The sequence below is a fragment of the Peromyscus californicus genome, unplaced genomic scaffold, assembly GCF_007827085.1.
Source record: "Peromyscus californicus insignis strain IS unplaced genomic scaffold, ASM782708v3 Scaffold_1__1_contigs__length_55948999, whole genome shotgun sequence".
NCBI lineage: Eukaryota > Metazoa > Chordata > Mammalia > Rodentia > Cricetidae > Peromyscus > Peromyscus californicus.
Window position 1 is genome coordinate 24,800,993 of NW_026294492.1, and position 25,788 is coordinate 24,826,780.

Here is a 25,788-nt window from a genome sequence, read left to right on the forward strand (position 1 = left end):
AAATGCCTGCAGTAAAGGTATCTTCAAGAGAGGAGTGGAGGAAGCGGTGGGCAAATCCAGGTGAAGAGGGTGGCTCCCGGGCTTCTTCATTTCTCAGATCTGTGCTTCCCTCTGCTGAGACCACCCTCGGGCCCCGTTTTCTATGCTTTCCCATCCTGCATCACAGACAGACTGCTAATCTGGAATCCTGGCCGCTCATATTCCACACACCCTTGCTGCTAAGTGTATCTAAGCTTCCACCAAGGAAAGAGAAGGAGAAGTGATGGGGGTAACTTCCACGTCACTTTGAAAAGAATTAGTCACTTTGTAGAGAATTAGCCGTCCACTTTCTTTTTTTTGTTTTGTCTCCTCCCACTAGGCCTGACAGGCCCCCCATGACAATAACTATGACAAGAAAGTTAAAAATAAAACCAAGGAACGAAGGAGTCAAAATAACAGCTGTCTGGGAAAGGCTATGCAGGGTGCAGCTGCCCCGTCTGCTTGGATGGCACATTTGTGGACTACAGGATAGGAAGGAAGTCAGCTTCCAGTTCCAGCCAGCCATGGGTCCAGCCAACTCTTGGCTGATCTTTAGTCTGTGGCCAGCTTAACAGGCACACTGGTCCTCACCTCCCTTTCTTTTTCTTTTTCTTTTTTGGTTTTTCTAGACCGGATTTATCTGTGTAGTTTTGGTGCCTGTACTTGATATCGCTCTGTAGACCAGGCTGGCCTAGAACTCATAGAGATCTGCCTGCCTCTGCCTCCCGAGTGCTTGGATTAAAGGCGTGCACCACCGCTGCCCAGCATCACCTCCCTTTCTAAGAGTGCAGCTCTCTCCCAGCCTTCACAGCTCATGTTCCTATTTTGCCACCCTTATGTGATTCCCAGTATGGCAGGAACCCAAAATGTTTTTCTTTTTCTCCTCCCCCCACCCCCCAGTTTGTGGGCTTTCTTCCCAAAGAGCAATTTCTTTCCACTACCTAGGAGAAGGAATTTAGAAAAGTCAAAACCCCACTCTGCGATGAGAACATGAGCTGTTTCTGCGGCTCTCTGTTTCAGTTTGAGGATCTTCGCTGAGTTTCCTGGATGGTCCTCAGTGTGCGCAGGCGCAGGAACGGAGAACAAGCCCCAGTCTCCACGGTCTAAGGACGTGCTTTCTGCTGAGGGAATATGGATCAAACCAGATGCCACAGGAAGAGAAGCTGGCCATTTGGAGCTTGGCTGTCTGTGGACTGTGGCGAATGCAAATGGCCAAATATCACATGCTTTCGGTAGACGTCTCTAACACTGCCCTTCAGTTCACCTGAATCGGTGTGAGATCGTCTTGCGTTAACTGTCAGCTTGACCAAATCTAGAATCACCTGGGAGATAGACCTCTTGGCATGCCTGGGGGGTTGGGGTATCTCGATTGCTTTCATTGAGGCGGTGAGACCTGCCCACTGTTGGCGCCACCATCCCCTGACTGGAGGAAGAGAACGGAACAGCCTGCGTGCATTCTTTCATTGTTCTCTGTTCCTGACGACGGGTGCAAGGTGGCCAGCTTCCTGGAGCTCCTGCCCGTGATTTCCCCACTATGACAGGCTGGAACCTGGAGCCTTAAAATAGGCCCTGCATAATAAACAGTGGCACCATGCATTTATTCAGCAAGCATTTGAGTTATCTACCGTGTACCACAGACTGTGCATAGTCCTTGTCACTTTGGGCTTACAGCACAGTGTGAAGACACCTGATAATCAGATGACAGGTAGGGTACTGGGAGAGGGGACCTGAGAGCAAGCCCACAAAAGCAGTAGGTAATCCAACTCCACCTTGTTCCCAGGACACTAGGTCCTGTATACTCTAGGAGGGAGACTGCAAGGTTCTCGGGAGAAACTCAGTTGCCTCCAAGAAGCAAAGCCGCTTTGCATGCCTGTTCCCACATCCAATCAAGAGTCATCTCCAGGGCTGGAGTGATGGATTGGAGTAAAGAGCACTGAATGCTCTTGCAGAAGACCTTGATTTGGTTCCCAGCACCCACATGATATCCCACCCCACCTATAAGTCCATATCAGAGGATCCAACACCTTCTGGCTCCATGGACACCAAGCACATGTGTAGTTCACATACATATATGCAAGCAAACACTCATACACGTAAAATAATTTTTTTAAAGTCCTCCTCTTCCTAAGACACAGAGTGTCTTATCAGCTTGCACCTCACTCTAAAGTATGAGAAGAGCCACCTGAGAGCAAAAAAAGAACTCCAACAAAGAAGACCGAGCTTCAGGAGCTCAACACCCGGGGGACCACCAAGGAAAAGGGGCATTATTACTCTGTCTTGTGCTACTGTAACAGAATACCACAGGCTGGTAAACTTAGGACAAACAGAAATGTATAGACTCGTGGTCAAGGCTGAGGAACTAACATGTGGCAAGGCCTCCTCCTGTGTCTCCCAGTGGCAGAAGGACAAGGGGTGGAAAAAAAGCAAGCTCCCAGTCTCAAGCCCTTCCACGCGTGCATCACTCCTCCAGGAGGGTGGATGATCTAAACACCTCTGAGCTCCCACCTCCCCGTCCTGCTGCAATGGGTCTTGTTTTACGCATGTGGTTTTAGGGGACACATTCAAACTATAGCATAAGGCAATATAGGAAACACGGGGGAGGGGGACTTTCAATAATAATAATTTTTTTCAGAAATTAACATTCAATAGGAGTAAGATCCTAGTAAATAAGAAAAGAGGTGGGAGGTGGTGGCGCACGCCTTTGATCCCAGCACTTGGGAGGCAGAGGCAGGCGGATCTCTGTGAGTTCAAGGCCAGCCTGGTCTACAGAGTGAGCGTCAGGACAGCCAGGGCTGTCTCTGGTGGGGGTGGGGGTGGGGAAGAGCTTTGTTTAAAGTCAACCTCTGTTCTTTCGGCTCTGCTTGGGTGTACCTACCTAAACTTCTAATCTCTGCATCCGTGAGGTTCCAGTTTTTCAATCCAAGCTTGACAAGCCCTGGGACCCCCTCCAGTTGCTTCAACAGGTTGGGCAGGCTGATGAGCACATCCGTGCACCAAGGCAGCATCAATGTGGTTAGCTGTTCCAGAAGGCTGAGCCTGCCAACTTGAAACAGAAAACAATTCAGGAATGACATCAACTCCAAATCTATGCAGGATGCAGATAAAGGAACAGTCTTTAAATTTGGTGGCCCTGTAGGCTACTTAATCTTCAATGAGAATCTACTTATTTTTTTTGGTTATTTTTACAGAAAATATTCAAATATATAAACACTATAGTAATAATAAAACTATTACTAATAATCCTACCTTCAATAAACGACAAATCATAGACTGGATTGCTTAATCCTGACCAGACTCATGTATTTTTCTGAAGTGGATCCCAGACATATATCAGTCGTTTTATCATAACCACGTGCCCCTGGAGCACCTTAAAAAGCTTCTCACTCCCAGGGAACTTTAAAGAGGAAATGACCTCAGAACAAAAACAAAGAGAGGAATCGGAACTGCAAGGATCACCTGGGGAGAGATGGCCATTTAGTTATCCGGTGAAGCAGCTGCTTACAGTTACCCTGTTTTATAAAAAGAAACATGTTCTGACCCCCCTACAACCCCACTCCTTTCTTTGAGATAGATCCCTGGCCGGCTTGGAACTCACTGTCTAGACCAGTGGGCCTCAAACTTACAGAGGTCTGCCTGCCTATTTTAAGTGCTAGAGTCAAAAGCATACACTGCCATTCCCAGCTTGAATTTCTTGTTTTTTATCTTTGCCATGTGACCTTGATAGAAACTTAAGCTCACCAGTGACGTAAATAGTTAGAAACAATGCTGAGAAGACTGTATATGCTGTGAACTCTGTCCAGTTAGTTGCTCAGAGTCATGAAGAGAACTCCACTAAGCCTGCCATAATTAGCTTTTCCTGATCCTCCACTGCATTTCTGGTGCCTGTCTGAGCATGGCAGCTTCCCTGCCTCATTTCCCTGTAACAACATTATCAGAATAAAAATCCTTTTGAAACCAGCATTCAAGAGAAGCAGAGGCAGATGGATCTCTGTGATTTCAAGGACACCCTGTCTGCGTAGAGAGTTCTGGGCTGCATAGTGAAACCCTGTCTCTCAAAAAAAAAAAAAAAAAAAAATCTCCAGATGTTTTGCTCATCGGAGAGCTCATGCACAGTCCTTTGCTGAAACCGAACAGCATAATGTTGCAGTCCTTGGATGACTAAGTTGATACCATATGTGTATAGCCAGTCTTATAAGTCTGGGGTTAGAACAGCCCTATCACCAGCTTCTTAAACAAGTTTATCATCAGCATCAAATACTAGCTTCCTTGTCATTGGCAAACCAGAGGAGCCTCAGGTACAGTGAAGATATACAAACTGATCGCTCAAAAGACACAAGCTTGGGCTTGGAGAAATGGTTCAACATTTAAGAACATGCATTATTCTTGTAGAGGACCTGAATTCCATTCCCAGTGCCCATGCCCAGTGGCTCATAGTGCCTGTAACTCCAGCTCTAGGAGATCTAGTACTCTTTTCTGGCCTCTGTAGGTACCTACATTCATGTGTGCATATATTCTGCACACACACACACACACATACACACGATAATTTTTTAATTATTTTTTTTTGTGTATGAGTGTTTTGTCTGCATTTATGGATGTGTACCCATCTGTACCTGGTACCCACAGAAGTCAGAAGACAGCATCAGATTCGCTGGAATCAGAGTTATAAATGTTTGTGAGCCATCATGTGGATGCTGGGAACCAAACTTGGGTTCTCTACAATAGCATCAAGTGTTCTTAACCACTGAGCCACCTATCCAGCCCCCAAATTAAATAAACCTTAAAAAAAAAAAAAAAAAAGACACAGGCCCATGTTCCTTAATGGCAGTTTAAAAAAGTGCTAAACATTTTCCCTAAGAAAGATGAGTTAGTGGGGTGCACATGGGTCCTGAGGCCCCAGATTCGGGCTGTAGTTTTCTAACCATCCAGTGCACATATTAAGAAGTACATTGCTTGGGCAGAGCCTTCATTCTTACTCAGTTCCTCTACAGCCTCGTGTCCATCCTTTTCCAGATAATTTTCTGATATATCAAGAACGCTCAGTTTGACCAAATTGTGAAGATTCTGTGCTGGAAGAAAAAAAAAAGAAAAGATTTCCAAGTAACTATATATACATTTTCCAATATCTTTAGAATTCTGTATCCTTTTGGCCTTTGCTGATGACAATACACACCATTATTGGACTTGATTAATTATTTCTCAAAGGAAGTAGAATGGGCTGAACCCTGGGTTTTCATGGCTTTGACTGAATGGACAGGTCTTTCCTAGCCCCAGATTCTGATTATTAAATCCTCGTCACATGGTGCCTGAAGCTCCACACAATATAGTGATTGTAATTCTAGACACTACATTGTAGTTTATTCTTTACTGACCTTGGTTGGTTGGTTGGTTTAAGATAGGGTCTCACGATGTAGGCTTGACTGGCCTCGAACTCTCAAACTCACAGAAATCCCTCTGCCTCTGCCTTTAATCCCTGCCTCTGCGAGCCTGGATTGAAGATGTTCATCACCACACTGGCTATTTCTGACATATTTTAAAAGGGATAAACTGTCTTACACAGCTGTTTAAAAGGAAACAAGTTTCAGCCTGCAGTGCTGTTCTCTGTCTCAAACTACTGAGACAAACTCCATGGTTCTTGATCGGTTTGCTCACACGGCTTCAGGGTCAGGGGTCTCCTAGGTCACAGGCCCTGGTGGGCTGTGACAGGTGGTGGGTAGGCACTAGGGATCTGAAAAATAAGATACCATGGCTAAAATGGTTCTTTGTAGCAAAGAGGAACTGGTTTTAGTAAAACAGATAAAGGTCAATATCTATTTATAAAGCAAGTAAAGCTTTTCATCAATATTTATAGTTTCTCTTCTCCCTTATGGGGAGTTTATAAGCGAAAGTGGAGAAGTGAAGGTATGTTCTCATCATTCCATGTTCTCAGTATTGGTCTAGCCTTTCCTAACTGTGGGCTTCTTTAACTATAAGTTTATATCAATGCAAACATGATAATCATTATAGATTCCCAGCACTTTTATAGTCTTATTTTTTTAATTGTTTTTATTTATGTGTGTGTGTGCGCGCGTGCGTGCGTGCGTGTGTGTGTGTGTGTGTGTGTGTGTGTGTGTGTGTGTGTGTGTGTGTTTCTATGTGAGGGTATGTGCAAGTGAGTGCAATTGCCCACGGAGATCCAGAAGGAGGCATCAAAACCCTTGAAGCTGCAGTTTCAGAAGTTTGGGAGTTGCCAGATGTGGGTGCTGGGAACCACTCAGGTCCGATGCAAGAGCAGCAAGCTCTCCTGACCTCCGTGTCATCCCTCCAGCCCCTATTCGCTGATTTTCAGAGAGTTAGGACAGGCGTGATGGTGCACAGCTTTAATCCAGCATTCATGAGGCAGGGGGATCTCCGTGAGTTCCAGTCTAGACTGATCTATATAGCAAATTCCAGACCAGCCGGAGATACATAGTGAGACCCTGTCTCACAAAACAAATAAATATAATTAAAAGGTTATACCACTGATTTTTTCCAAAATCTAAGTTTTAAAAAATTATTTCATGTATGGGTGTCTTGCCTATATGTATGTCTGTGCACCACATGTGCGCCTGGTGCCCACGGAGGCCAGAAGAGGGCACTGGATCCCCTGAGACTGGAGTTACAGATGGTTGTGAGCTGCCATGTGGGTGCTGGGAATGGAACCCAAGTCTTTTGGAAGAACAGACCATGGTCTTAACTGCTGATCCACCTCTCCAGCCCCCAAACTCTAAACTTTAAGACATGTCTGAAGTGAACAGTGTATCCAGAAATATGCAAATTATTCTCTATAATTGGTATGCATAACGTTTGGGAACTCAAAAGACTGAAGGCTGTATCACGTCTTCCAACTCCATCTTATCAGGGCAAAGGGAAGAGTAATAAACCTAGTGATGATGCTGTAGCAATCCTTCTCTTTCTTTATCCTTTGTCCATCTACCCAAGGAATTATTAGATGATAACACGATGACAAAAATGGTAGAAATTGTGGGGGGGTGCTGTTTCGAGACAGGAGGAATTTTTTTTTTAATTTGCTTTCTTTTCACTTTCTCTTAAGGTTATGATTGTGGAGGCCCAAATTACGTAGGGTCTGAGAATCTGAGCTTGCTTTACCCAGCAGGGCTGCATAAGGGGATGATTGGACCGCAGGTGTGGTTACCAGGTGTTTGGCAGGGTCTGCACTTGGCTGTGCCGTGTGCTTGGATCTAGCAAGGGGGAGGTCTTTTGCCCCGCCCCTTGGCATTGTTCTAAAAACGTCCTTTTGAATAAATGGAAAGGGCCATTGGGTTGTGACCCAGGTCCTCCTGAAGCTATCCTGTGTTTCTGTCTTTCTCCTCTTCGCTATCTTTCCAGCAAATATTTTCTTATCCCTCTCTCCTCCTCAAAAGAACCCTTGAAAAGGTGCGAGCTGGCCTCCCACATGTAATATCTTCAACTATTCCGTCAGCCTCTCTTGTTGCCATTAGTAATTTTAATCCTGGGGTGGACAAAGCTCATCGATGTGAAAACATCAAGTGTTCTGTCGCGCATCCAGCGAGGGGAGGGGAGGGTTACCTAGTGTTTTCACGGAATTTGCCGTCAGACAGCAGGCCACCAACTTCAGCTCTTGCAGGTCACAGGGTTCTCCCGACAGAGACTCCACTATGGAATCCATCCCTTCCCCAAGGCCAGACAAATGAGTCAGATGAAATAAGCGCATCTTCTTCAGCTTCCCCAGGCCTTCGGCTACAAGGACACAGGGAAGGAATACGTGAGCAGACCGCATTCATCTGGTTACAATCCAGATTCGTGGAATGGGAGGATGACAACTACGAAGAAACAGTTTCATGCTCTTCTTCCTTTTAAAAAATATTTATGTGGCCGGGCGGCAGTGCCGCATGCTTTTAATCCCAGCACTCAGGAGGCAGAGGCAGGCGGATCTCTGTGAGTTCGAGACCAGCCTGGTCTACAGAGTGAGTTCCAGGAAAGGCGCAAAGCTACACAGGGAAACCCTGTCTCGAAAAACAAAAACAAACAGGGGGCTGGAGAGATGGCTCAGCAGTTAAGGGCACTAGCTGCTCTTCCAGAGGTCCTGAGTTCAATTCCCAGCAACCACATGGCGGCTCACAACCATCCGTAATGAGATCTGCTGCCCTCTTCTGGCCTGCAGGCATACATGCAGACAGAACACTGTATACATAATAAATAAATAAATGTAAAAACATACATACATACATATATATATATATATATATATATATATATATATATATATATATATATATATATATATATGCATTTCTTTGTTTTCTACATAAGGAGATTCAGTCCAGGCTGGCCCTAAGCTCAGGAATGTCCTGCCGAGGCTGCCCTACTGCTGGATTTCAGACCTGTTCCTTCTTCCTGGGCTTTCCTTCCCTCGAGAGGCTGAGTTCAGAGGGGCAGCAGGTGCTGCAGCCCTGGGGAGCTGGCACAGCTCAAAGACCCCCTGCTCTGGACTGCGGGACACAGGGCCAGACTGACATCCGGGACAGTATGTTCAGCCAGAGTCGGTGTACCCTTCAACCCACAGGACAGCTGAAGGCGTCCCGGAGCACCCCTCATGCTTAACCCTGGTGTTGATGTGGTACTCAGGACTGATTAGGTGGAACTTAAATCATCAGTATATATCCTGAGTCAATGGTACCCATGAAAGGAAAAGTACACAGTGACTTTTTGGAGCCTATCTGTCTCCTCCTCCACTTCTTCGGTATTGGAGCGTTTACCCGGGCCCTGTGCATGCTAGGCAAGTGCTCTACCTTTGAGATGCATCCCTCAGATTAAGGTTTTGTCAATCCCCATGTTTTGGAGCTCAGGGGAGACTGCAGATAGTATATGTGATGCATTCAATAGGTAGAACATAGTAAACTCTCAATAAACGTTAACTGATGTAATAGGAGGTGTACACATGAGCTTTGTGGCCATAATTGTGTCAACATTTCAGCTGGGGCTTTGGGGGTCATTAGTCCTACATAATAGGGCTGTTATGGATGTTTGATGGGATAAAGTGTGAAAACTATATAGTGTACTTGCTGACCTAGTGTGTGGCAACTTTTCAGTACATAGTAATTATTACTAATATCACTATACTGGTTTCTTTTTGTTTTGTTTTTTGTTTTGTTTTGTTTTGTATTGTTGGGACAAGGTTTCTCTGTGAAGCCCTGACTGTCCTGGAACTCACTCTGTAGCCCAGGCTGGCCTCGAACTCACAGAAATCTGCCTGCCTCTGCCTCCCAAGTCCTGGGATTAAAGGTGTGCACCACCACTGCCTGGCTCTACTGGTTTACCTCACAATCAGATTTTGGTTCCTTGTTTTTTGTTTAAAAACATTTTTATTCTATGTATTTATTTGTGGTGGGGAGCATGCGTGCCGTGGCACCAGGGAAGGACCCAGGACAACTTGCAGGAGTTGACTGTCTGCTTCCACCATGTCAGGCCTGGAGACTCAACTCAGGCTTGGGTACAAGTGCCTTTATCCTCCCAGTCGCCTCAGAGGACAAAGCTATCCCTGGGCCCTGCTTTTTGTTTGTTTGGCTGGGTTCTTTTTTTGTTTGTTTTGTTTTCAAAGATGGGGTCTTACTATGTAGCCTTACCCGGTCTGGAATTCAGTCTGTAGATGAGGATGGCCTTGTGCTTGCAGAGAGCCACCCGCCTTAGCCTCGGAGAGCTGGGGGTAAAGACACATGTTAACACACCTGGCAGGTTTGGCTGGGTCTTTTGCTTTTTTTGTTTTGTTTTGTTTTGTTTTGAGAGGTGTCCTTTAGCCCAAGTTCGCCTGGAACTCACTCTGTAGCTAAAGCAAGCCCCAAACTCCTAATCCTCCCACTTCTACCTCCCAGGAGCAGAGAATACGGGAGTTTATCACCACACCTGGCTACATTTGGATTCTCTTTTGTTTTTTTGGTTTTTTTTTTCAAGATAGGGTTTCTCCGTGTAGCTTTGGAGCCTGTCCTGGAACTCACTCTGTAGACCAGGCTGGCCTCGGACTCACAGAGATCTGCCTGGCTCTGCCTCCCAAGTGCCGGGACTATTGGTGTGCACCACCTCTGCCTGGCTCACATTTGGAGGCTCACATTTGGATTCTTTTTTTTCCCCCCTGGAGCTGAGGATCGAACCCAGGGCCTTGCGCTTGATAGGCAAGTGCTACACCACTGAGCTAAATCCCCACCCCCTCACATTTGGATTCTTTCCTAATGCAAACACACTGTCCTGGGGAGCACGCCTGAGATCTTGGGCGAATCAGCAAGCCATTCTAGAAACGGGTGACTTTCTGTAAAGTGAACGCACTGAGCAGGATGTGCTGGGCCCTCCCCAATTCCGATAGTCTATGGGACTCCTAGGAATGCACTGTGTGTTTACTGAATTCTAAATTAACTTGAGTATTATATAAGGAAAAAGAGGTCAGCCACATTTTCGTTATTGCAGAGAGTTATACTTGGGCAGGCAGTGAAATGAAGAAAAAAGAGAGGAACATTTTACGGAGGGCTCGGGAGGGAAGAGACAGAACAAAAGAGCGAAGGCAAGAAGAAGAAGAAAAAAGAGAAAGGAAAGCCGGGACATTGCAGAAAAGTGGCTTCTGCTCCGCTCAGCCCTCTCTGTTCTGGAGGCCCTGGGCTCTGTGGAAAGCTGTGAGTTCTGCTTCTGTTCCTGAGCTCATGTTTTCCTGCATCTCGTTTCTCTTTTAAAGTTTTACTAATGAAACAACTCTAAACTTTTAAATCATCCAGGGAAAGGGGACATGAAACACTTGATGAGTTTCTCTCTAAAAAAAGGCCACACATAAATGGGGTATAGTTCGAACAGAATGTTGCTGAAGCCTTGTCCTGGGAGATGGAGAGTGTCCCAAGAAAGCAAGGTGGTCAGGAGTTTGTAAAACAGATTGCTGGGAATGGGTCAGTGAGTACACACAGCACTGGCACAAAGACCTCAGTTCAAATCCTCAGCACTCAAAGTTAATCATGCGGTGTCCCTACAGTGAGTGGGAGGTGAAGACAAGGGAATCCCCAGGAGCCTCTGGGCCATCAAGCCATATGTACAGAGTACAGCAACAGACAACAAAAAGCCCCTCAAATGTGGTGGAAGGCAAGGGCAGACTCCATAGTCATCCTCTGACCTCCTTCTTAGTCACTGCCCGCATTGCTGTGAAGAGACACCGTGACCACGGCAACCCTTACAAAGGAAAGCAGTTAATTGGGACTGGTTTACAGTTTCAGAAGCTTCAGTAGTCCATTTATCACGGCGGGGAGCATGTTAGCACACAGGCAGACATGGTGCTGGAGAGGGAGCTGAGAGTTCTACATTCTGATCTATAGGCAGCAGGGGGAGAGAGACCGGACCTGCCAAGGGCTTTTGAACCCTCGAAGTCCACCCCCACCCCCCCACCCCACCCCCAGTGGCATACCTCCTCCAACAAAGCCACACTTCCTGATTTTTCTAACCCTTTCAAAGAGTTCCACTCCCTGGTGACTAGGCATTCAAATAGATGAGCCTGTGGGGGCCGTTCTTATTCAAACCACCAGACCTCCACATGTGGATCATGCCATGCACGCGCGCGCGCGCACACACACACACACACACACACACACACACACACACATAAAGATCTTGCCTTCTACAGATGCAGTGCCAAATAATCTTAAGCTAACCATTCTTTTTTGTTTGTTTGTTTTGTTCTTTTTTGAGATGGGGTTTCTCTGCACAGTTTTGGAGCCTATTCTGGATCTCGCTCTGTAGACCAGGCTGGCCTCGAACTCATAGAGATCCACCTGGCTCTGCCTCCCAAGTGCTGGGATTAAGGGTGTGTGCCACCACCACCCAGCTGTGGGGGCTGTTCTTATTCAAACCACCACATGGATCATGCCATGCACATGCACACACACACACACACACACACACACACACACACACACACACACAAGATCTTGCCTTCTACAGATGCAGACAGTGTCAAATAACCTTTAGCTAACCATGCATATCATCATACTTACAGTAATAAGAATATTAAAGAAACCAAATTCTGACCTAGGTTTTTAGCATCTTCCTCGTTCATCCTAATGTTGTCCAGTATGAGCTTCACGAGGTTCTTCAGATTACCCAAGCTGTCAGTCAGACCGCCTGCCAAAAGAAAACAGACCAGCATGTGTCCCTCCCTGGGTGCCGTCATTGTTTACCGTGACTGTCATTCACATTACCGATCGGAAGATTTTAGTTATCACATAGGGCGGCGAGTGCTCACGATAGTCACATAAACATGGTTGTTTTTGTCAGAAATGGAGGGGAGTGTACTTAGCTGTAAGCATGCTGTTCAAATAGAACAGAATTAAACAGAAAGATAAAGGGTAGCCAGATGTGGTGCTTGTGCCTATAATCCCAGCACTTGGGAGGCTGAAGCAAGAGGATTGCATCAGATGTGAGGCTAGCCTGGGCTACATATAAGACCACCCCACCCCACCCCACCCCCGTATTGAAGAAGGAGCTGGGAAAGGAGAGGAGAGAGAAGTGGACATAAGTTAGGTGGGGAGGGGAGCAGAGAAGAAAAGAAAGGAGAGAAGATGGAAGAACAGGAGGGAGAGGAGAGGTGAGGGAAGAGGAGGGGAGGAGAGAGGGGGGAGAGGAAGGGAGAGGAGGGGAGGGGAAAGGAGAGGAGAGGAGAGAAAGAAAACATAAAATAAGTAAATCTTTGGCAGCTGGAAAGTTCCAGTGAGCGATCAGTTGTAGGCGGGATCCTCAGAGAGCCTCAAGGCAGGTGAAACAAAGGACCGAGGAAAAACAGAGAAGGTAAGCCTGTCTCGGGGATGCGCCCAGGAGGTAACAAGCCTTAGAGATGTTCCCAGAAGCCTCAGCGCTCTCTAGCACCTGCACAGTGCCGGCCGGTCTTGCCGACGTGCTTCGCGGAGGTGCCCATACCTGGCAGCCGTTGGCTCTGCAGGTGGTGAATGCTCAGATTCTGGAGGTTTGTCACGGATGTGATGTGCTGTTCGTCGTCTATGGTGAGGGGGCTGGCCTCCACCAGGAGGGAATGAATGTTCTTACAGGTCCTGAGGACGGAGCTGAGGCTCCCAGCCACGCCTGCACATTTCTTGATGTACAACCGGAGGTTGGTGGCAGAGCTGAAGATCTTCCCCAGATGTTTGATATCTTGTTTATTCAGCTTGCTGATATTCCGGAGCGTGACCTCTAGAGTCTTGAATTCCTGCTTCCAGTTGAAGAACAGAGACACAGCCCTGCTGGGGATGTAGGTTTCTGAGGGGCCGTCCACGCGGACTCCAGGGCCGCTCTCTCCAGTCTTGTCCTGTGACGTGGTAGCTCTTCCATAGAAGTTCAGCTTAACGAAGTCCAGTGCACTCGCACAATTCGGCAAGTATTCAAAGAAGTCAAATAAGTAATCAGGGATGTTCTCTGAGTCGATGTATAAACTTTTCCCACTGAAGAAAGCTTCAAATTCTTGGCTCAGGACTGATCTAGATATGCTCTCGGAGAAAAGATTGATGCCACACTCTACAAAAGAATTTACGTTGAGGGCTTTCAGATCATCTTGCTCCGTGGCGGCGTTTCTTAGGCTTTGTAGAGATTCCTGCCTCCAGAGAGGTCTCTTCGTGACAGAAAGCCCTTGCAGGCTGCCATGCTGGTACACCACTGAAAGGTGCCGCATGACAGCCCTGGTGGCCTCTGTGGATGACCCACACGTGTACAGGAGCAGATTGCCATACAGGGATGTGATGTCGGAGATGGAAACCATTTTCTTCAAATAGTCATTCCCCTTGCTCACCTCCTCTGGATCCCTGGACACCAACAAACTGCTAAGTCTTCGCCCTGCCGTGTATTCCTGGAATGATTTATGAAAAAATTCATACTTGGGCGTCAGCCTCTGTGCGGTGTACTTACAGAGGAGCCCTGTGGTCACCAGGACATCCTCGTTCATGCTGGCCAGATCCTCGGGTTCAAAAGCAAACCTGTGGGAGAACACGCCCTCCAGGGCCAGGTCTCCGCAGCAGTCTAGGCTCCTAAGAAAGTCACTCTCAGTCCCGCCTCTGTATCTGTGCCTGTTTTTCTGTATCAGGAGGTCGTAGAAGGTTCGGAACAGCATGGTTTGAGTGTAAGCTTGGAATTCCTTCCTGCCCATCTGGATCGCACAGGTTATCACCACGAAGAGAGGGGTCTTCATCAGATTCCCCAAGCACCTGGACTCCTGGATCTGGAACAGCAAGCCGTCCGCTAGCTCCTTGACCAGCACTTCTCGGATGAGATCCTGGGCACTGTCTTCTGTCATATCCCCCACTTCTGCCGTCAGGGCGCTGACATGTCTGACGTGTCTCAGGCACTCGGTGGTGGTGGTGACAATGACCATGTTCTTGAAACGATGGTTTTCCTTTATCAGGGCTTCGATTTCTGGGCAGTTCTGAGGCTGGAATTCATTGTAACCATCGAGGAGAAAGAGGACCTCCTGGTGCAGTTTCAGTAGCATAGACATGAACCTTGGCTTGCTAATGGAGCCGGAGACATGCAGGAGTTGATCACACAGTGTTTCCAACAGTCCGTGCCCTGCACTGCTCAGGCGGACAAAGAAGACCAGTTTGAACCTGTTCAGAGCCCTGCACTCCCCAGAGGCCCAGAGCATGGCAATTCTCTGCAGCAGGGTGGACTTCCCTTTGCCAGACTCCCCTTCAATGAGGCAGGGACTCTGAAAAGCCTCCAACAGACTGCCCAAGGTTAGCTGCTCCACACGGTGATGACGATGGTCCTTCCTCCACAGGACAGGTTCTGTGAAGGTGTTCTTCAGATTAAAAATGATGTCTATATCTTTACCCAGGGGATAGAAGTTCAGAAAGGAGGGGCTGTTGTATAAGTATTTTAAATTCTGAGCCAAAACATCCAAGTCTTCTTCTATGTTCTGATGAAAAATACCTGTTAGGGAAAAGGAAATGTTATAGAGGGCTTGATTCTGCATCTCCTCTGTGTGTCCACTTGACACAAGCTAGAGTCATCAGAGAGGAAGGAGCCTCTGCTGAGGAAATGCCTCCATGAGATCCAGCTGTAAGGCATTTTCTCAGTTAGTGATCAACGAGGGAGGGCCCAGACTGTTGTGGGTGGTGCCATCCCTGGGCTGGTGGTCCTGCGTTTTATAAGAAAAAAGCAGGCTGAGCAAGCCATGGAAGCAAGCCAGTAAGCAGCACTCCTCCAAGGCCTCTGCATCAGCTCCTGCCTACAGGTTCCTGTCCTGCTTGACTTCCTGTCCTGCCTTCTTTCAGGGATGAACGGCAATGTTGAAATGTAAGCCAAATAAGCCCTTTCTCCCCACAGCTTGCTTTTTGGACATGGTGTTTTGTCACAGCAGTAGATACCTTAACTAAGACATCCTTGCAGCCGGGGACTTAGGGGATGAACGGCAGGAGGTGCCGAGAATCAGCTGGGGGTGACTTTGACTTTCTCCCCTAGTTCTAAGATACCACAACAGGCTGCAAATACCCGTCGATTTTCCCCGGCGCCCTTCCCCTCATTCCGTCTTCTCTACCTTCCCTTTCCTCCTTCTTGCCATCAAATCTTACAGCAGCAGATTGGAAATGAGAGGAGCCTTTGTCTTAGCTAAGGAAAGTGGAAGATGTGGCTGAGAATGTGGGATGGGCTAAATTGTAGCCAATTACACAATGTATTCATTTCAAATAATTAACATGAGGAGTTGGAGGTATGGCTTGATGATGATGAAGTTACTGTCGCATGGGAAGCAGAGTGGTTACTTTTCCATGGCCCTGCAACTGTGAGCTAGATAGTCAGCGGGCCCACAGATGACTGACTAAAGGATTGCTGGCTTCGGTCTATTTGTGTTCTAGTTAAACAGAGTATTTATATATAGCCCAGCCTGGCTTCAATCTCCCCATCCACCTGCCTCAGCCTCCCCAAATCTCCCAGGGCAGCCAACGCCACCACACCCAGCATTCCAGTTGGACTTCGAAGTGAGACTATACTTAACTCATTTCTTGCCCAGCTCTGGGGTTATTGATATGGCTTCACTGTCAAGTGTCTACTGTGAATGACTCAAAGTCCCTGGCCAGCAACACAAAGGTGGAGGACAAGCTGAATTCTATGAAAGGGACTGTGGGTGTTCCTAATGGTTTGTTCCTTTTGGCGGGACAGAGGTGAGCAAAGCAACACTCACCTTGTCCAGTTAAGTCCTGATACATAGTACAATCCCACTTTTCAAGACTGTTAAGAAAGAGGTTGCAGGCCTCTGAGCCTTTCTTCAAAATCATATGAATGATCCCGCGGGCAGCATCTTGCTCCACCTTCTCACAGCAAATGACGGCGACTTCTTCATAGTTGAGAACATTCAGTGCCAACAGATCATCTGAGATTTGCTTGATAACTGTGAAGTTCATCCTCTGAATGAGGGCTCGACTGTTTTCCTTTATGAAGTTCACTGAAGAGATGGAGGTAAATATTTGTTCGTTTATTTATTATTATTTATTTATTTATTTATTTATTTCTGAGGCAGGGTTTGTCTGTGTAGCTTTGCGCCTTTCCTGGAACTCACTTGGTAGCCCAGGCTGGCCTCGAACTCACAGAGATCCACCTGGCTCTGCCTCCCAAGTGCTGGGATTAAAGGCGTGTGCCACCACCGCCTGGCATTTGTTCGTTTATTTTAATCTACATAAAATATACATGCCTGTCACCAGGGCACCAAGGCTGCATATTTTCCATCTACCTCCCCCTCAGGCCCATCTTCAACTATGGAGATGCCAGATGCTTGACATTCAGGCCCTCAAGAAGTGATTTGCAAGCAGGGAGAGGTGGTGGTGCCCACCTATAATCCCAACACTCAGGAGGCAGAGGCAGGTGGATCTCTGTAAGTTTGAAATCAGCCTGGTCTACTAAACAAGTTCCAGGACAGCCAGAACAGTTACACAGAGAAACTCTGTCTCAGGAAACAAAACAAAACAAACAAAGAAGTGTTCTGCAGAACTCCACAGCCCTAACTTTGGTTAGTGAGCAAGATGGTTTCCCTTCGGTGATTACGTTAGGTAGGTGATTTTGTCCACTTGTACGGAGTCGATAGTGAGCACCAGGTGTAGTGGTATTCACCTTTAATCCCAGCCTAAGGAGGCAGAAGCAGGTAGATCTCCGTGAGTTCGAGATCAACCTGGTGTACAGAGTAAGTTCCAGGACAGCCAGGGCTACATAGTGAGACCCTGTCTCCAAAGTGGGGGTGGGGTGGGGACCAGAAACAAGATTATCTCTAGTAAAGTCACAGTAGCAAACACATGGGTTTTGAAGTAATGCATGGCCCTATCCTCCAAGCACAAGAGCCATTACCATGTTTTTTTTTTTTTTTTTGGTTTTTCGAGACAGGGTTTCTCTGTGTAGTTTTGGTACCTGTCCTGGAACTCACTTGGTAGCCCAGGCTGGCCTCGAACTCACAGAGATCCGCCTGCCTCTGCCTCCCGAGTGCTGGGATTAAAGGCGTGCGCCACCACCGCCCGGCTGCCATTACCATCTTAATCGGAACAGGAGACCCTCACAATATGGCACCTGTCGATAGTCTCCCGCAGGAGGAGGCGTTGGGGGGATCATTAGGCCCTGACTGGGATCCCAGCTACTCTCTCCTGTGTCTCTCTCTCAGCCTTCCTGCCTCCACAGTCACACTGATTTGGAAGGTGCTAGAATAGAGGGTGGAAGGTTGCCTGGAGGAGGGACTCTATCTCTACATACACAGGGAGTCGTCCCCCATCCTTGTCACCCCTCACCTGGGCTCCGACAAGCAAACCAACCAACTGGTGGAATGGTTACTCTACTGTGTTCCTGGGCTCTCCCTGGGGTGACCAGATGTTCACATTTCCCCCAGGGAAAGTTAATGCAACAGCATAGGCTCTGCCACTTTTTAGCATCTGTAGCCTCTGACAACTCTCCTCTGAATCTGAAATCCCGCCAACTGTGTAACAGCCAGGCTCTCTGGGGACAGGACATCCCTGACGTAGCGTTTACTGAGCCCAGTAAGGGATCTGATATTTCTACTGTGGCCAATTTCAAGATAACCGTATATGTTGACTCGCTAGCAAAAATCTGAAAATTCAACATTTCACCACTGAGGACCACGTGTAGCATATACTCTGTGTAACCTGGGGAGCTGTTAGGAGGATTCATGTACTTCGTCCCATACAAAGCAAAATGTCAACATGTTCAGTCCTTATCTTCCTGTCCCAACTCAAAGGAAAAGGTGTTTTGTTGTTATTGTTGTTGTTTTGAGACAGGGTTTCTCTGTGTAGCTTTGGAGGCTGTCCTGGATCTCACTCTGTAGACCAGGCTGGCCTTCAACTCACAGAGATCTGCCTGGGTCTGCCTCGCGAGTGCTGGGATTAAAGGCATGCGCCACCACCACCCAGCGGAAGAGGTGTTTTATCTTTCACAAGTTTTAGTCTTTTCTGAAAAAGACCACTACAAAGTATTAGACAGTATTCAGTCTAAGCTCTCTCATTTCTCCTGGTTTCTAGGGAAGCTATATCATTTGTGTGTGTGTGTGTGTGTGTGTGTGTGTGTGTGTGTGTGTGTGTGTGTGTGTGTGTGTCTGCTTCTGTAATACCTTAAATTATTTTTGCGTTTGGTTTGGTTTGGTTGGCAGTACTGGGGATTGATTGAACCGACAACCTCAAGCATGGGAGGCAAACTCTCTACCACAAAACTACAGCCCCAGTCCTGGGTCTAACTCTTAAATACAGACAAAACCGTGCCCAGGTACTGTAGTTCACCATCTCGGTGATAGCTCAAAGGCACGTCCTCCTGGACTTATACTCTCAGTCTGCAAGTTTTCTTTGTATAGTAGGTTATCCCTGGCTTTTCCATCTCTCAGGACTAACTGGAATCTGAAGATGTCCCTCCCAAAGCCTCCAAGTCCACTCTGGTCCGAAATGCACCATCAGGCAGCCCAACTCCTGGGGTCTCACTCCAGCTCCTCCGCCTCACCACTGCAGATCCCCACTGCTGCCATCAAGAGAACAGGTGTCTACAAGTCCTGTGAGGGAATCCTGCTGCTCTCCCTCTGGGATCTCATCTGCAGAGAGCCCTGGCTGTTCTGGAACTCACTCTGTAGACCAGGCTGGCTTTGAACTCACAGAGATCCACCTGCCTCTGCCTCCTGAGTGCTGGGGTTAAAGGTGTGCGATACTATGCCCTCATGTGCGACTGGGTTTTACATTAGTAAATTAAGTTTTAATATTTAAATTCAGTTAAATCGCCCCCAAGTGGTTTGTGGCTACTACACTGGATAGCACACTGGTATCAAAATGGAAACAGTTAATTTGGGGAGCATGTGGCTCTGTACCATTTCTCTGAAGTGACTGGATATATATAGTGTTTTGGAGTCTAGAGGGAAAATTATCCCTGAACAGGTGATGGCCAGAACACACACTTTAAAGTACAACCTCGGCACTCTTGAAGTCTTGCCCTGTCTACCATCTGCCTTCTCCCCATAGGCTTGCCATGTTTTAAAATAAATTCTCAAGACAACATAAGAGTATTTACCTGAGAAGCCCACAGACAGTCAAAATGCAAGCATGAATTGATATATTGATAATGCCAACAATATCTATAGCTAGACAGATGTTATTTGTAGGGTACTTACTTGTTCCGAGTCAAAGCTCTCCACTTTCCTTGATCTCAGTAGACGATGTGTTTTTCCAAATGGGAACGCCAAAGACTTCTCCTTCCCATGAAGCCAGCATTCATCCCAAGAAACTAACGAAACAAAAACAAAAATGCTCAAATGAAAGGACTGGAGTTGCTTCTTCTCAAGTCCGCGCTTCGTTTCTAGATGAGAAAATGATGATGGCCCAAGCCATGTCAAACGTGCTCAGCGGTGACTCAAGTTCTTGCTGTAGAAATGTGAGGACCAGAATTCTATCCCCAGCAACCATGCAGAAATCTGGTCCTAGTACAGAAGGCAGCTAGAGACAGACTCACTGGCCAGCCAGTGTTACTAGTTAACTAGTGGTACCAAGTTTAGCAAATGACCCTGTTGGGAACAAAAAGGTAGAGACACCATGGCATTGAGAAAGACACCTGGCATTGGCCTCTGGAGTCTACATGTACACACACACACTTGCTCTAAGTGGGCTATTTATGGCCAAATCCTAATAGGACCCCAACTTGCCTGGAGATAGACCATGATCCAGTGGAATTTCACTAGCACCTCAATTACTTCCCACTGATGCCAATCAGAGCCAAGAGGACAACTGAGATTGAAGTATCAAAAGATGGAGCCGGACCTGCTGACTTGAAACCAGGAAGTTACAAAGCCATAAGTAGACAGAGAAAGGGGCCTAAGGAAGGAGCCTTGAGAGAAAGAGCCCGAGAGCAAGGTAGGGGTAGCAGAGGAGGACAAGCAAAGGTCTGGTCTCGGGTTAGGATTGAACTCGGATTCCAGATCTACCACTGACAAGCTGAGTCTGTGATAACAAGGCACTGTCTGGTACACAGCAAGATTCCCTACAGTGAAGTCGCCCCTCCATGTCTGTGGTGGTTTAATAAGGATGGCCCCCATAGGCTCATATATTTGAATGCTTAGTCATCAGGAAGTGGAACTCTTTGAAAGGCTTAGGAGGTGGGACCTCGTTGGAGGAGATGTGGCCTGGTTGGAGGAAGTGTGTCACTGGGGGTGGGCTTTGAGGTTTCAAAAGCTGAAGCCAGGCCCAGTGCCTCTCTCCCTGCTGCCTGCCGATCTGGATGTCGAACTCTCAGCTGTTTCTCCAGCGCCACGTCTGCCTGCGTGCCGCCATGATGATAACGGACTAAACCTCTGGAACTGTAAACCAGCCCCAGTTAAATGCTTTCTTTTATAAGAGTTGCTGTGGTCATGGTGTCTCTTCACAGCAGTAGAACAGTAGCTAAGGCAATATCTACCTTTCCCAGAAGAGGAAAGAATGAGTCCTCCATTGACTGGGTCAAAATGAAAGTGAGAATAGGAAGGAAAAAAAAAAAAGGAAGAAAGCACAGGAAGAAACCATAAAATTTCCTCTGTTTTTATGTCAGCAGAATCAACTATCTCCAGAGTGGGTCACCTACTCACTTGTCTACTAAAGCAATCAACTAAAACCACTGCACAGATCATCAGGAAAAGAGCTCAGATTATTTTGAAAATGCTAAGAATTAGTAGTGTTCAGTTTGGATACTGGAAATGTTGTTCTTGCCAACGGGATGACAACGGAGAACCAAATCAGGGTGGATTAACTAATTATGAATTGCTTTTGAGAATAAAAATCAACACATAGCCCTGGATCTCATGTACTCTGAGTTACCCACTGATGTAAAGAACTGGGCTGTGGGGGATGGAGATGGCTCAGCCGTGAAGAGCATTTGTTGTTCCTGCAGAGGACCTGGGTTCAGTTCCCAGCACCTACAGCTGTAACTCCAGTTACAGGGGATCCTCTTCTGACCTCAGAATGCATCAGGCATGTACAGGGTGTACATAAAGACAAGCATGCAAAACACTTGAAATAGGGACTAGAGAGATGTCTCAGAAGTTAAGAGCAGTCACTGCTCTTCCAGAAGTCCTGAGTTCAATTCCCAGCAACCACATGGTGGCTCTCAACCATCTATGGTGCCCTCTGCTGGCCTGCAGGCATACATGCAGGCAGACCACTGTATACATAATTAATAAATAAATTTTAAAAATACCACTTGAAATAAAAATAAATAAATCAGAACTAGAGATGGTGCAGCAGTTAAGAGCACTGCTGCTCTTCCAGAGGACCCGGGTTCAGTTCCCAGAACACACATGGCAGCTCATAACTGCCTATAACTCCAGTTTCAGGAGATCCAACACCTTCACACAGACATACATTCGGGCAGAACACGAATACACATGGAATAAAAACAAAAATAAATTTAAAAATAAGTAAATAAATCTTGGAATAGAGGGTGGAAAAAAGTGTAAGAGTCAGAGGATCAGGGACTTTGCTGTGCGACTGTATTTCCTAGTAACATCAGAAGCTATACCCATGAGCCAGGCAGTGGTGGTGGCACACAGCTTTAATCCCAGCACTCAGGAGGCAGAGGCAGGTGGATCTCCAAGTTTGAGGCCAGCCTGGTCTATAGAGTGAGTTCCAGGACAGCCAGGGCTACTCAAAGAAACCCGTCTCAAAAAAACCAAAAAAGCCAGGTGGTGGTGGTACAAGCCTTTAATCCCAGCCCTTGGGAGGCAGAGGCAGTCAGATCTCTGTGAGTCTGAGGCCAATCTTGAGTTTGAGGCCAGCCTTGTCTACAAAGTGAGTTCCAGTACAGCCAGGGTTGTTACACAGAGAAACCCTGTCTTGAAAAACAAACAAACAAACAAACAAAAAACAAAAAAAGAAAGGAAGGAAGAGTATCTATACCCATGAAGTCTCACAAACATGACCTCCCAAACGTGAGCTGAACAAGGCAAACATCAGTGAACATGCCTTATTGCACAAGGGGAAAAGTTCATGAGGCCTCAACCCCACACAAAGAACTACAGACAACATAGTAAAAGGTAACTGGGAGACAAAGGTAACTCTCCCCCCCGGCACACCAATTGGTTGTCCAGTACCAAACGGTTAACCCTGAAAATATACATACAAGTAACATTATAAGGACTCAACAGGATGTATTTGGGAATATAGATGTATATACAGACACATATATGCATTCAATAACAGTTGATGAAGAAAGAGCCTGTGACTCTGAAGGAGAGAGGGGAGGCAAGCTATCCTAAGAATAACTGAATTATGTGGAGGAGATCCTTTTCTTATGGCTGCACCTTGGCAAATAATAGTTTCTGATTTGAAACATACAACATAGCCAAGTCTGGCCTGGGATTCACTGTGTAGCTTAATCTAGTCCCAAACTCGTGCTAATCCTCTGGCCTCAGGCTGCCTATTGGTAAGATTACAGGTGTGAGCTACCATATACAACTTACATGATAACGTTCTTACAAATCATTAAATGACTTCCTCAGAGACCTGAAATTCCTCTTGACTCCTGTCTAGGGAGCCTTTCCCACAACTCATGCTGAAATCAGGGAAAGAACTCATAACTGGGAGCAGAGAGGCACCACACGGAATGGGCATGTGTGTGTATTCAGATTTGACATTGCAGACTTCAGCCTGAACCCTCGTTCTTCAGTTATTGGATGGCTGCTTCTAGACACGCTACTTGATCTTTCTGGGACATGCTTTCTTGCTTTGTAATTTTTTTTTTTACACTGATGTGTGTGTATGTGTGTGTGTGCGCGCACGTGCACGCCGCCACAGCATTTGCGTAGAGGTTAGAGGACAATTTGTAAAGTCGGTTCTCTCCTTCTGGAATAGTATATGTGTCCCAGGAATCAAATTCTGGCCAACAAGCTTGGTGACAAGTGCGCCTACCCTGCCACCACCCCCCCAGCCTCTCCCTAGCCTCTGGATTATGCTTTCTTTACTGAAATATTAGCACTCCTATCATCTGCCCCCAAGCTTTGGACTGTTGTGATGATTAATTGTGGAAACAATTGGAGCAGAGGTGTGATTTGTCTACCGTTCTAATAAGATACACTTCAACTTAGAATGTTCTTCGATCTCCTTTGGACTCCAGCCATCTCACTGAGTACTGTTAGTGTTATGCAAATAACCTAATGTACATCATGCAGACCAAAATGAAACGGTCTAGGGGCACCAGCTGGACTAATGGGAAGCTGGACAAGCAAAAAAAGTTTTAGGGGAGGTTTGGAGGGCATATGGGTGGGGAATCCTCAAAGAATATTACAGATTTACATGAAAATGTCCTGGTATTGTTTAACAATGAATATACACCAATTAAAACTAACGTTTAAAAATCACGAGCAGTATTACAGAAGTGTGATGAGCTGTTAGAAGCAGAGACAGCAGATAAGATTACAGCCGAGTCCTGCAGCTGATTATTGTCTGACCACAGCGAGTCTTTGCCACATTTTCCACCTCTACACCAAGCTACCTGAGATCAACTGAGACAATGGCTGGAAACGCCGCTTCACACAAACACCGCATCACATAATGGGGTCTGTAAAGCGCTTCCTATAAACACTGGCCCACAAACAGGGATTTTCTTCCCTTTCTGTCCAAGTTCAAGTATCTTGTCAAAGGCTTGGGAGACGGGATGGACCAAGCAGTCTCCCTCTCCCCGTCAGCTCTGGGTTTCCTTTCCATAGTGCCAAAAAGCATTTTCAAAGTCTTTTTGTCTCAGAGAAAATACAAATGCATCCTCTAGGGCTCAATATACTTTAAACACCAGTGCAGAAAATCCTAGTTAAACTCCAGCAGACCAAGTTAGCATCCCCCCTGCCCCCACCCCCCACCCCCACCCCGCCCACTCCCACCCCCAAGATCTTCTGATAGGCAAATCAGCCCAGTGGGCCAAACCATTCACTGCAGGAAAACCTCACAGACACAAGGTTTCAATGAACCTAAACTCAAATGTCAATATTTGGCTCTAAAAGTGACTTAAAATCCATTCCCTCTCCCTGAGGTACCTGGCCAAGCAATCCAGTTGCTTTCGTCTTGAAGCATGAAGGAAAGTCATTTTAAAAGTCAGTTTCTTTTCTTTTTTTTTTCTTAATCTACTTTAACAGCAATGCTGTTCCTGTTGACGAAATGCTCTGTGAGCGAGACAATACAAAAGAGGAAGTGCCCGATGGGCTTTTCCTTTCTTGCGAAGCATAGTAAAGTTGGTTAGGACACTCATGTTAACAAGAGGAGTGACTGACAGAGGAGCCCGGAAATGGGACTTTGAACTTACTCATTGGTTCGTTTCCTGCTTATTCATAAGGTAAAGATTCAACAACTGTTGATTTCTTCAGAGCAAAGGGAATGAGAGAGTTTTATTGGAGCCAATTATGAGTGAACACAGCCCAGGAAAACAGGGTACCCCAAATTCCAAAGTTCCAAAGTGGTAACTGTTTCATGGTGGGGTTTTTTGTTGTTGTTGTTTTGGTTTTTTTAATCTTGGTTTGTGTGTGTGTGTGTGTGTGTGTGTGTGTGTGTGTGTGTGTGTGTGTGTGTGTTTTGTTTGAGACACACTCTCTCTATGTGGCCTTAGCTGTCCTGGTACTCTCTCTCCATAGACCAGGCTGGCCTCGAACTCAGAGAACCACCTACCTCCCGAGTGCTGGGATTAAAGGCACACCACTATGCCCAGCTTAGTTTCAGCAAGTTTTCATATTAACGGAACAATAAATCAATCAAAGTCATAAATCAGCATAACTTCAAATACGTTGGTGGAAACATCAGATAGGCAGATCACAGCAAAGAAACCCCTCGCTTCAGATCTGAGGCCATTTTTAGCTTCTGGGTTGTTAGCAACTACTAATCTGCTTTGTTAATACATCCCAAAGGTTTTGCCTGATAGGAGCTTTTGGGTCAGACGCCAAAGTGGGTAATATGTGGCTTCTAAAGTTCTAATGAGCTTCTGTCTGGGACCCTTAGTCCATGTGTTTTAGACATTCAGTATGGTTTTTGGTTTGTTTTTCTTTCATTTTGTTTTGAGACAGGGTCTTGCATTGCTCAGAATGGTCCTGGACATTTTTTTTTTTTTTTTTTTTTTTTTTTGGTTTTTCAAGACAGGGTTTCTGTGTAGCTTTGCTCCTGTCCTGGAACTCACTCTGTAGCCCAGGCTGGCCTCAAAGTCACAGAGATCTGCCTGGCTCTGCCTCCTGAGTGCTGGGATTAAACGCGTGCGCCACCAACGCCCTGGATGGTTGATTCTCCCACCTCTGTCTTCTGA

At 46.6% G+C, this 25,788-nt stretch overlaps 1 protein-coding gene across 2 annotated transcripts in view; it reads right to left on the reverse strand.

The window, feature by feature from the left end:
- The window catches only part of Nlrc4 (NLR family CARD domain containing 4), a 39,732-nt gene that overhangs the window by 2,518 nt on the left and 11,426 nt on the right, over positions 1-25,788 (reverse strand). Inside the window, exons 1-8 of one of the 2 annotated variants that reach the window (XM_052746252.1) lie at positions 24,539-24,651; positions 19,661-19,773; positions 16,205-16,465; positions 12,958-14,955; positions 12,073-12,165; positions 7,588-7,758; positions 4,995-5,087; positions 2,894-3,061 (exon numbers count right to left, since the gene is read on the reverse strand). In XM_052746252.1, the coding sequence (XP_052602212.1) occupies positions 2,894-3,061; positions 4,995-5,087; positions 7,588-7,758; positions 12,073-12,165; positions 12,958-14,955; positions 16,205-16,465; position 19,661 (2,785 nt within the window). In that variant the 5' untranslated portion in view covers positions 19,662-19,773; positions 24,539-24,651. Of the gene's footprint in view, positions 1-2,893; positions 3,062-4,994; positions 5,088-7,587; positions 7,759-12,072; positions 12,166-12,957; positions 14,956-16,204; positions 16,466-19,660; positions 19,774-24,538; positions 24,652-25,788 lie in introns of those variants that run through there. The other variant, XM_052746251.1, reaches the window with a different exon arrangement.